Source organism: Atractosteus spatula, chromosome 13, assembly GCF_055471065.1.
Source record: "Atractosteus spatula isolate fAtrSpa1 chromosome 13, fAtrSpa1.hap1, whole genome shotgun sequence".
NCBI classification, from domain to species: Eukaryota; Metazoa; Chordata; class Actinopteri; order Semionotiformes; family Lepisosteidae; genus Atractosteus; species Atractosteus spatula.
The window spans coordinates 3,821,071-3,833,591 of record NC_142718.1 but is presented as its reverse complement, the minus strand read 5'-3'; the positions used below and the strand labels follow the sequence as shown (position 1 = coordinate 3,833,591).

The 12,521-nt window shown below is 42.8% G+C and overlaps 1 protein-coding gene across 3 annotated transcripts in view; it reads right to left on the bottom strand.

Annotated features, from left to right (window-relative positions):
- pard3ba (par-3 family cell polarity regulator beta a) overlaps positions 1 to 12,521 on the bottom strand; it is a 315,539-nt gene that overhangs the window by 178,652 nt on the left and 124,366 nt on the right. For all 3 annotated transcript variants that reach the window (XM_088930125.1, XM_088930127.1, XM_088930126.1), the window contains exons 9-10: positions 9,287 to 9,426; positions 8,459 to 8,587 (exon numbers count right to left, since the gene is read on the bottom strand). In XM_088930125.1, coding sequence (XP_088786251.1) covers positions 8,459 to 8,587; positions 9,287 to 9,426 — 269 coding nt within the window. The remainder of the gene's footprint in view (positions 1 to 8,458; positions 8,588 to 9,286; positions 9,427 to 12,521) is intronic.

Genomic DNA, 12,521 nt, shown 5'->3' with positions numbered 1-12,521 from the left:
TAACGATAAGAAATCATACTTCCCGGGGGGCTATTTTTACAGGGGAAATGATGGCCGTATTCACGGTTCCTGACTGAAAAGTAGGCACTTATGTGTTGTCTTTATTTCTTTAGCGCTCGACAAGTCAAGGAAGTGAGGATGAGACCTACGTTAGCTGAAGGTTAACGCAGTCTAATGTTTCACCTTACATGAGGGACCACACGTGTTCCGCCAGCTAATGGCCATTTTTATTCTTCTAAACAAGGAAAAAATGATGGGATTTCGGGAGGCGAGCTTGTGTTGGATGGATGGCGTGCGTTTTGTAGGTACAAAAAGACTTCGTATGACAAGTTACTTCGCTTCCACCACTGTGAGGATGTAAAAATAAAAACGGTTACGGCCCGAACTTGTTAAACCCGGGGCTCTTTAATTGGTGAACTTGCTAAAAAAAGGTCGCTCAAAATGAAAACGCACACCGGAAATGGCCAGGACATTCCTACGAGAAAACAAGAATGCTGAATTTTATTTCAGCTCACCCAGCGTCTGATATCATCTGCTTTAACTTCTTGCCGGACCTCTGTGCACAATGCTGCCGCTCATTTCTCACAACACTGTGCCAGCACTTATTCTGTTGTCTGGAATCCATAATTCAAAACGTCTGAAAGGAGTTTTTTTTTTGGCTTCAGTGTACTAACTTTGGATTTTTGTGATGTACTGTATATTTTTGCCCTTCCCCTCAAAATGATTACATGGGTAAGCTGTGGAAAACCATTTGAGACTGAATCATCCTTTACAGTGTGATAGAAAGTCTTGGTGACAGCACCTCCCAGGCCGCGAAGGGGGGCGTAGCATTTGAAACCGATCAGCAAATAAATATAGCATGGGTCATGTGTTTTTACAGCACACCCAGTCATGTGTATCTTATTAAAGGGATATGGAGCTCTCCAAGAACTCCATAAAACGGAGGAAAAGCATGAGAAAACAAGGGTATGACCAGCAGCCAACTAAAATGAACATTTAATATGGATATTGATGTTACTGTAACTGTAGGGACCTTAAAAAAAAAAGGGACAGAAGTTGGATTTCTATTAGTTCAGGGATTCCCACAGATATGCCATGTAGTTGCACTTGTAATACTATTTGGCACCATTACTTGAGAAAGGAAAATGTTTGAAAAGAGGTACAGGATATAAAAACAACGACCCAATCAAGTTCTTTCTTCAATAAGTGTGTGTGCTTGCTCACCACTTTCCAGAACACTTGTCCACGCTGATAAAAAGAATGGCTCGTTTACTGTCCTGCGAATATTACCCTGACTCTCAGTGTGCTTGCTCTGGTACTGTAGCTCCCATTCCATTGACAAACTAGGCGGGTTGTATTTCTTTTCTTCTCAGCAGGAGAAATCATGAGATCCGGTCTTTAGATTTTGGCACATTCACACTGGAATCGTGTCATAACTAGGGGAAAACTGCTTTCATAAATTCACCTTTGTTGCTCCCAAGAGGCTCAAAGAGCAAAGATGCCTACCTGGGAGCCACAACCCAGGTGATATGGGTTCGAGCCTGGGTCATGTCACTAGCCAACTGTGACCTGAATTTCACAAGCAAAGGTGTAGAATTTCCTGAGAGCTGCCAATGGCGGGGTGGGATCAGTCCCAGTCTGCTCTCAGCTTCCAGAAGCTATTGCAACTTTCTGTGCTGCTGGAAAAGAGACTTGCCTCTCTTCCAATGGGCACCGATCCCCCGAAGACAAACACTCTGACGGTGGGCAGATCAGAGGAGTCTGCCCTCACTTCCCCATAATGTGCGATGGCAGGGTTTGCAGCCGAGATGTAAAAAAAAACACAAGCGATGTTCCCAAATCATTTGGGAATTAACATTAATGTAGCGGCAATCATACAAACAATCTTCTGTAAAGCATGTAAAAATATTCCAGAAACAAAGTTTCAAGCTCTCTGATCATCAGAGCTTGAAAACTCATACGGTGTAGGTAACCAAAGTAAATGAAACATATGGAAGCACATTCAATATACTGTAGATTTAAAAACAGTAACTTTCAAGGTGGCCTGGTGAATGTTTTACATAATAATACTGCTGTATTTTAATTAGCCACAGGTATTTCACTAGTTCGGATGTAGGAGGCTAGGTAGGAGTTCAGTTTCAATAATTCTCAGCTGCTGATTTTAAAACGCAGACATAGAACACTACCATACAAGACAGTTTGAGAAGGAATCGATTTAAACAGGTAATTGTACTATGGCTATGACGATCATCACCAGATAAAGATCAATAAGACTTCAATAAAGGCTACTGAGGAAAACGTACTGTATGTGCATATGGTCGTCTGGTGCAGAGCTATCAAAGACACATGGCTATTTGACATTCCACACAACGTTTCCCTCTTGAGCATCTTGTCCTGATGTCATATGCACCAATTGTACACTGAATGGGGTTGATTAACTGACAGCTTGGAGATTACTGAGCAAGCAAATCTGATGCAAAGTCATATCCACTAGACAGCTAGTCTATATGGTTTTGAAAATGAACCTCTGCTGATTTTCTCTTCAGCATGAAACATACATGATTTCTGTGAACAGGAATTACAAAAAACCCACAAGGCTGGCCTGTTTTGTTGCATGTCTTCTGACATTTAACATGATTTGTAAGTCTGGTTATAAGAATTTGAAATAAAATGCTGCAGCCCCAGCCCCTGCCCATCTCATGGATACAGCAATTGCAGTCCTCTCTGCAATGGTAATTGTAATCTTTGTGGCACACTGTGATCTCAATCAAGCCTGATTGAGATCGCTGTGCGTCGTGAAGATTCAAATCACCTTCGTGTCAAAAATATTTTTTACTACCTCTTTAAGATAATCCGTTCAACATTTACAAGCATTTCATAAAAGAAGCAGCATCAAAACAAGACAGAAGATGAGCAAGTTTCTTAAATGTAAGCCCCCTGATGTCAAGATCTGAAAACGGGATAAAGCACAGTCACCACTGTTAATTGCTTTTGGGTTCAACAAAAAGCAGTTGCATAGTGTTTCCTCCACACCTGTACCGTGTTGATAAAGGAGGTTAAGAATAATTTAGCAAGATTTTAGAAACAAATTAATGTAACCTGATGGAAACTAAAAAGGTGTTTCCATTGTATAACAACATTAATAGTTCCCCAAACAACCACAGATGAAGGCAGAAGTAATATCTGTAACAGCTATATTGTTAACACATCTAGACCTACATTTTTTTCTGCTTGTCACTTTGTTGGCACTTTTTTGCAAGGCACTGACTTGAGTTAAGCTTCATGCTACATGAGCACTTCTGTGATTACAGAGTTCAAGGTATGATTGCCCATGATTATGTTTCCCAAAATATTTAAGTGGTTTGAACGTGCCACGTGTTTTTAAAACCTATACATCGAAAGTTTTTCTTTAAAAAGTATTTTCAGTTTCAAGACCAGCTTTCTACAATATTTCATTAATAAATACACACTACAGTGAAACGACTCTCAATCTGCAACTGTGTATGTTCTTTTTAACTTTTTAACTGTGTACAGTATGTTCTTTTTTAAAGATTTCTCCAGCCTGTTGTTTTCCATTTCACCTCTGACGGTCATGATCACATTAATCTTTCCGTCTGTGTTCTCAAAGATGGTTTTCCTAACCCCATCAGAAAGACTACAGAAACTAAAATTATCCTGCAGTTAGGATCACACCTTCCCCCTTCTCTCAAAGACATTTTCTTTCAAATTCTTTCTATTCATTGTTGGTTTCATTTCACACCTCTCTACACCTATCCTGACTTCACACTACCTGACTGGCCACTCTGTCTGTCCCCTGCTCCCACCCCTTGCTCCTCATCTCTCTTAGCTCTTGTTCTCCTGCTGCATTACCTTTGCTTACTGCCCTGTCTTTCTCACATCTGAAGGAGGCTCCACGGCCAAAACGTTGTGTTTTCTTTCTTCTCTTTTCAGCATGGAATAAACCTATTACTTGTTCTTTTTAACCTTTACTTGCTGGCCATATATGGCCAGCAGCCATATCACTCTGCAGCTCACATCTGGCAGCCCACTGAAGCTCAGCAGGTGTGAGCCTAGTCAGTACCTGGAGGGGAGACCTCCTGGGAAAAACTAAGGTTGCTGCTGGAAGAGGTGTTAGTGGGGCCAGCAGGGGGCGCTCACCCTGCGGTCCATGTGGGTCCTAATGCCCCAGTATAGTGACAGGGAAACTATACTGTAAAAACAGGCGCCGTCCTTCGGGTGAGACGTAAAACCGAGGTCCTGACTCTCTGTGGTCATTAAAAATCCCAGGGCATTTCTCGAAAAGAGTAGGGGTGTAACCCCGGCGTCCTGGCCAAATTTCCCATTGGCCCTTACCAATCATGGCCTCCTAATAATCCCCCTCTATGAATTGGCTTCATCACTCTGCTCTCCTCCCCACTGAGAGCTAATGTGTGGTGAGCGTTCTGGCCGACTATGGCTGCTGTCGCATCATCCAGCTGGATGCTGCACACTGGTGGTGGTGGAGGGGAGTCCCCATTACCTGTAAAGCGCTTTGAGTAGAGTGTCCAGAAAAGCGCTCTATAAGTGTAAGCAATTATTATTGTTACTTATGCAAGTCAGAACAAATTCCCATTAACAAAGAAAACCTAGAAAGTACTCATTTATGCAGCAGGGCAATAGCTGAAGCAAAATGAGTCGAAGCACTCTGCTCAAGGGTACTAAAGCAGCATCCTGGGATTTGAGGTTTTCTGAAGTATGTGCTACAGATAAACTCTCCAAACTGGAGTAATCCATCTCTTTCCGTGAGGACTTCTCTCGCCGGTATTCACATTCCTTCTTCCTCTTTGAATAACTTTATGAACACTTCCATTTCGACTCGCTACAGCACAGAGGCACTGACTGAAAACGCAGAGCTCCACTGCAGTGCCATTGAGTCCACACTTCAAACTCGGGCATCGCCTACGTCCAGACAGTAGCGGACAAGTACCTGGCCTCTAATGAGAGCAGCGTTAAACGTGCAGCAAAGTGGTTTACAGAAAAAGGCCGCTGCGAAAGGCATTCCGATCCACTTTCCTGAGTTCCAGAAGATAAGAAGGCAAAGGCTGGTCACAAAGGCTAAAGTTCTAAAGATAGAAGAGGGACAGATTAATGCAAAATGAATATGATTGGACAACTGTAAATCAAAAACTGCTCTTCTCCGTGAAGCAGCTGTGTGGGAAGTGCTCAAGGGCAGCAGGAATGAGCACCTTCCTAACGCTCTCCTTGGGAAACAGTTTATTGAGTTCTGAGAGCCATCGCACACTTTTTTTTATTGAAGCCAGAAATGCTGTCATAACCCGGAAGTCAGGTTTAAAAACAGAAGAAATTCTTTGGAGACATAATCTCCTTCCGCATAAGGGGGCATCGAAGGATTATTGAGGAAGTAATGCAGGTAATTTATGGGGGTCTGTTTAACAGATTAGGAGCAGGTTGCCAGGGATTCCACAGCCCAAACTGCGAAAAGACTTTAGTTAAACTCGTCCTCCAGAGGGGAGACGGAGAACCACAAGACTCAAAGGAGCTTTGCAGTTAGGTATTTACTGCAAAAGAAAATGGCTGTTCCTTTCCTCATTCATTCAGGGGCGACTGTTTAAAAACAGCTGCCATGTGAGGTGAAAGACCTTTATCTTATTTAAATGTTTTGAGACATTTTGTCCACAGCAACGTTAATATACATTCTTACCATTTTAAAATGGTTTGAAAGGTTATTTTTTTCAATAAAATGTCAACGTGACTGGTGGTCTCCACCATCCACACACACACAAAAAACAACAACACAGGAGCCACAGTGCAAACCGAACCTTTAGAGATGACCGTCAGTGAGCAGGCCAGGACGTTTTTGAAAAAAAAAACCAAGCTGGTCTTGGTCGCTGTTAACAGTTCTCATCTGGCTCCCATAAATACTCCTGGAGCTTTGTTCTAAAGATAGGCACCGCGTGGCAAACCCATCCCTGGAGATGAGTGACAGCCTGGCCCCGCAGGAAGCTGTCAGACAACAAAGTGAGCATTGAGTTTCCCTGTGGTTCAATGATTTTTTCGGGATCAAGATGTTGCCATAATAAATGCATTTTAATGATAAATGATTAATACTCTGGGAAGAAGGGGAAACAGGGACTTATTTGAAAGCTGAGTGGCACTTGCCTTCTGTTGTTGGCTGGTGGTCTTAAACAGTCCTGTGCGCCACTTTAAAACCGCAACAGTGAGTAACTGGAAGATGGCAGCTCTCATAGGCAAGCCCTTTGTCTATATGATTGGGACTGTTTAGGCCACACAGCTGCCTTTCCCATTCCTACTGCTCCTGAGGTCTCTACCCTGTGGGCAAAGCTGTAGACTGTCCACTTTGGTCATTAGTCATGAGTGCCGGTTTTCAAGGTCAGCTTTTGGTGCGGCTCTCCACATTACTAATAAGCTGTGTTTAATCATACATTTCCAATCCTGTATTGAATACATTTCCAAGTGTGGATGGGAGATATATACACTGCTTCATAAAACTGTGTTCCTCAAGGTCATGACTCAATAGTTTCTACTGCAAAGGAGCACAAATTCCCTGACTGACCTGTAAAATGTAAATTAGAACAGGAACTTTCTAGTAAAAATGCACGTGCTGTCTACATTAACACCTTTACTGTACTTTGGTAAACTTTTTTTTTTAAAAAAAAGGTCAGCATTTCACATTAAAACATGCCCGACACGATTCATGCAGCGCTCAAGCCCCGCTGTAATACGCATAGAAGACTGTCAGTGTCGGATGAAGGAAAAACAGAAAAAAAACGGGAAAAAAAAACAATGGAAACCAAAGGATTAAAACTGCTAAAACTTGACATCTCCACCGCAAACAGGTTGCCTCCTCTCCCAGCTCTTGCTATTTACAGAAACTGCTGAACTGTGCTGAAAAAACACATTCGGCTTTGGCTCTCTGTCAACAGGAGCCGTGAGAGGAAGAGCCAGCCAGCTGCCGGCAAGAGACCAGCGCTGCTCCATGACTTCCTGTACGGCCGGCGGCATATGTGCGAAGGACTCATCCCCGCCCCGAAAAAAGAAAAAGACAGCCGGCAATAACAGGAAGTCAACAAACGCCACTTGTGAAGCAGGCGGAGGGGAGGCCCAGTGATGATATGTCAGGAAAGAAAGTCAAACAAGTTAAGAAGGGCTGCTGGAGGCAAAATGAGGCCATTCGTTTTCTCAGTGAAAGGCCAACCAAAGGCAGCCAAACAAAAGACGGAAATGCTCCACTTCCCCTCGTCAGGGCCGCCTTAAGAAATACCAGGAGAGCCGGCCAGGGGAATGATCCGTGCTGAGAAGAGGGACGCAGGAGGTGGAGGAGGAGGAGTTCAGCAGGGGCCTCCCTGCGAACGGCCAGAGCAACGTTTCTGTTGCACTGGACAAAAACTTTCACCTTAAACAACCGGAAACGAGAACCGCCAGGACACCGCGCACCAGTCCACCACGTCAGACTCGATTCATCAGTCACGTATTCGCTGTGAGAAGGTAAGAAAGTTCAGAAACGAGAGGAGGCCATTCGGCCCATTTGGTTTGCAGTTAACTTGATCCAAGAATCTCATCCCAGCGGTTCTGCTAATAATTGATTCGGTTGCCTCTTTTTTCCCCCCACTTTCCACTTCCAAACAGTTTGCCACACAGCTCCTCAGATTTTGGTTAACTGTCGTCATGGATACCACAAGGTTAACATGTGGGCACAGAAGAGCCGAAAACACAAACTCCCATTGGGAGAATATAAACATCCTAGGGTCCCCCACGCCCAGTATCTGCCTCTTTCCAGGCAATGGTTTTATGGAACGTTAAACACAACAGATCATGAACAATTTCTGCAAGTCCAGAGTTGGTATTCTGGCCTCCTGGTTCTGTTATCAGGGCTTTAGTTGCACAGCTTGTAGTCCTCAACTATGATACTTGACAACAAAACAGAAAATCACATCTTTCTGTCTGGTTTAGGAGCAAATGAAGACAGATGAAAACATTAAATCAAAGTGATTTCTTTGAATTTCACATATCCAGTTGTGATACAGACTTTCTAATTTGCAGGTAAAAAAAAACAGATTCCAAAAGATATTGTGCCACTGTTGTCCAAATAATTTGTTTAACACCTTGGAAAGGAAGCCTAGTTTGAAGTGCTATTGGTCTAAATGGCACCTAGCCATAGTTTTCTCAATAGGTTCAGGAAGAGGAAAAGGAAATATGCATCCATCATACTCAGAAGATGAACAGTGTTTCTCAATACTGTCTTAACTGTTCCTTCTCAACCTGTCATATAAAAATGTCACCCCTATAGATTTATAAGCATGTTAATGCATAACTCCTAATTAAAATCATGCTTTAACTAGACGCTGTGTGTAGTGCAAAACTAAGACATACAGTATCTCCCCAAGGCATGTCAGCCGAGTTTCGGATCTTTTTCTTTCAACATTAAGACAAGCCCTACCAGTTCCCGAGGCAGAAACACTTCTTCCTGTCGCGCCACCACGAGAGAAACAGTCTCTCCTTGTTTCGTGCTCCTCAACATGCCAACCAGCTCCTCCTGGGTTTTCCCCGTAATGTCCATCCCATTGACCTGAAGGACGACAGAATCAACAGAACCGTCAGGTCCACTGTTGCCACCCACCCGGCTGGAAGCGATCATGAGAGGGCAACACCTTTTGGCAGATCTCGTGCGAAAGGCTTCTGCAAAAACAAATCAACAGCAGCGCCGCACTTTCAAACACTCCTGGAGTCGCTAAACTCGGCGCTGACAAGCATCCGTTTACTACAGACTCTTCTTGCCCAAGCCAAACGGACAAACATGGCTCGACAGCGACATTATTCTTTCGGAATACATCATTCTGACCCACAGGTTTCTTCCCAGATGGACCAGCAACTTGCATTAAGGCTGATGCACGTCTCCCATTTATTTTATTAAGATGATCAATACTATCTAAAGCAGCCAATGCATTTTATTGTTTGTGTCACTCTCTTTCATTATTTAAAATGACCTGTTGCGATCACTGACGTCACCGAAAGAGTGACATGGCTAAGGTTTGGATTATTTCTTGTCTTGCTCGTGTAACTTAGATCGACCCCCACTTGTGCATGAATTACATTTGATGCCACCCATAGCTTAACTAGAAAAAAGGGCCTAAAAAATCAGTATATTAATATGTGACGTGGAATTTAACAGCTTTGACGAGCTATAGAACAGAGCCGTGATGGGATGGCTTCACAGCTCAGAGAATAGAGCACGCACGATACTAGGAGACTCGGGTGAGTACCATACCTCCAGGATTCGGTCACCAGATTGCAGTCTGCCGTCTTTGATTGCAGCTCCTCTTGGAAGGATGTTCTTCACCAGGATGGGACCAGGACCATGGACCGATGAATCCCTAGTCACAACTGTGAAGCCTAAGCCTTCTGGGCCTTAACATACACAGAAAGAGGAGCGGGAGCTTAATACAAGCTTGCACAAACTCCCAATAACTCAGTCATGATCCAGGTTCACATCTCATTTACATTCTGCTGAAACCACTAGTGGAAAGAGATTAGTGGAAGACTTACTCTCCTCCTAACACAACTATAGCAAACCAGACATTCCAGTCAGTGAACACCACTGTAAAAGGTGAAGGGGGTAACAGATTCAAATTTTCAACCCCAGAATACTACAATAAGACGTTTTCCTGTTCTCTCTATGAACCACAGCTTCAGTGTTTTGACCCTCCCCGGGGCCAGAAAACGTAATTGCGTGAAACGGCAACGCAGTTTAGACTGAGGTAGGGCTTTAGAAGGAGGCTGAGCCAAAAGACACCGACCTCACTTCACATGTGACCAAACCTAGAAGTAAACGAGAAACGCAAGAGGTGAAAGGCTCTGCAGTTAACCAAATTAATCTGTGTGGATGCTCCCTGGTGTTCATCTCTCCTGAGAGATTGGAAAAACCGCTGGAGCCTGCAATGTGAAGGGATGCAGAATCAATTACTACAGTCGCGGCCTCAAGCCTATTAAAATAAAACTTATGAAGCAAACTAACTATGCCATAAAAGAAATGTATGGCTTTCATACCGTATATCTCATACGTCATCAACAGCTTCTTTGTTTTTACATGCTTAAATACTTCAGATTAAAAAAGAATAATAATAATAATAATAATAAACTTTATTTTATATAGCGCCTTTAAAGGTGGCTTCTCAAAGCGCTTTACAGGATAACAATAACAATAAATAAGAAGAATACACAAGGATAAGACACAATTACAATATACAATTACAACAATAACAATAGAGGAGACCGTGGATGGTGGTACTAAGAAGAGCAGGGGGGTGAAGAATGGAACCAGTTAAGTAAAGGCTTTTCTATTTCTAGAATGAAGACACAAACTCAGCTGCAACACTACCGCCTCACTACAGCGGGTCCCTTTTGGTAGAGTTTAGATAAACTGCCCAAGAGATTCAATAACCTGCTTTCGAAAGGAATCTGATAACCGTGGACCCAAGAAATTCTCTCAGTAAGACTGGGAGATGAGCTGATGTCAGCTACAATGTAACGGGGTTTATGTGGTAAACGGCAGAACAGATCTGCAAAGTTTTTTTTTATGTAAACTTGTCAAGCATTAGGAGTTATGAAAAACATTAAGCAGCAGGATGAACCACAAGGGATGAAGACATCTGAATAACTACATTACTCTGCAGCGGCCCGCACAAAGTGCTGACATGGGACTCCTGTCAAGTCATTATTACAAGAGGGACCATATCTGTAGCAGATTAGCTGTAACCGGTAAGGCTGTCATAATGCATCACAGTGTGTATCCAAGACATAGAAAGCTTCAGCCTTTAAATTAACACATTGGGTCACCTTGCAGGTCGGAGATAACCTCAGGTTTATTAGCTGGGCGAGAGGAAAATAAATGAATACGAAAAAGAAACTTCTCTTGACTTTGTTTTCCCACAATCCAAAATGCCGTTTGCTCTGATGCTTCACAGAGCAGGTTTTGGCAGTGCAATTTCAGGATAATATTGTGCTGAGTCAAGAGAAGGGAACATGCTTTTGTTTTGACTTCAACAGCAGTATCAAGCAACTATGGGTTTACTCCTATTTTACTTAATGTTGACATTTTGCTGCTGTTACTGAACAAGCACCGTGATCATCAACTTATAATCTTTAAACATGTTAAATGTTTACATGTTAGCTAGCACACATGGTCTGAAAGGAAAGGAAAATCCATGTAGCCCAGTTTGTTGTATGTCCACATCTGAAAAGTTTTGGATATGTTAGCAATCATAGTAAGTCACAATGAAATGTAGACAAAACCACTAAAAAGTAATCAAGGACTTCAAACTGGCTTTGCAGGGCTGATCATTCAAACTTTGGTTGCCTGCCTTCATTCTTGTACCATCTGACCCTGTCAAAGATGTGGACTGCATGCTCATTTTCCAAGATCAGTTTTCAACAACAATAAAAGACTTCAATGACTAATCCATTAGTTCTGATCTAGCGTGAATACTTTCGAACCACACAAAATCTGCAATCCTGCTAATGTCAATCTCCTGGTCTTATTGCAAGGTTTAGAATGATCTTCCATGTTTCTCACTTCAGAACTGCCCATCAGTACTGTGTCCTGCTCACTACCTCGGTCCTTGCACTAGCCCTGGTGAGGCAGTAGGATTGCAGGGCAACAGTGTGTAGCAGTGCTTCTAATGGGAAGGCCGAGTTTAAATCCCAGAGGAGACATTGCTAGTGAACGTTTATGCATAGTACTTTACCAAAAAACTGCTCCAGAAAAAAGAACTAGCTGTATAAATGACTGCAAACATGAGTTGCTTTGGATAGAAGTGTCAGCCCAAATAAATTAGTTAGCATCCATGTACCACCACAGATGTCAATCCTTTGCGTTTCTTTACAGCTGTGAGCCTGGGGCACATATAGCACAGCTGTTGCATCAGAGAAGGAAGTGACATAGGTCCTAATGACATCAGCTCAGGAAAGCAGGAGTTCGGACAGATTCCATGAGCATCCTGCAGATATGAGCCTGTCCAAGCCAGCTTCAACCCACCTCACCTGCACACCAATAGGCCTTAGCTCCTAAGTAAAGCTGGCTGATGGTTTACAGCAAAATCATCCTGCCTCCCCATTCAAGCTTTCACCAGATTTATCTGGTGGTATAGGATGGCTAATCCAATCTAAATTGTAGTCTGTGTTCCTGAGACAGTAAAGTAAAGTACAAATTCACAAAGCCACTCAAATGACTAACATTCTAAACCTACTGGAGTCCCAAAGGATGGACACGCTTATGGTTTCCTGAGAACACTTTCAATACAATTTACAGTGCAACATTAAGGTTAAATGTATTTCATTATGACAAGACTTGAAAACCTTTCTAACCTAAAAACCTTTTATCTCCCTGCACGTAATAGGACATAAGTTAAAGTAGTTAACAAAGACATTTAGGAACCGAGATGAAGAGGCATTTCTTTTAACCATGGGAGGAATGAACAAACAACTATGCTACAATATAGAGAGAG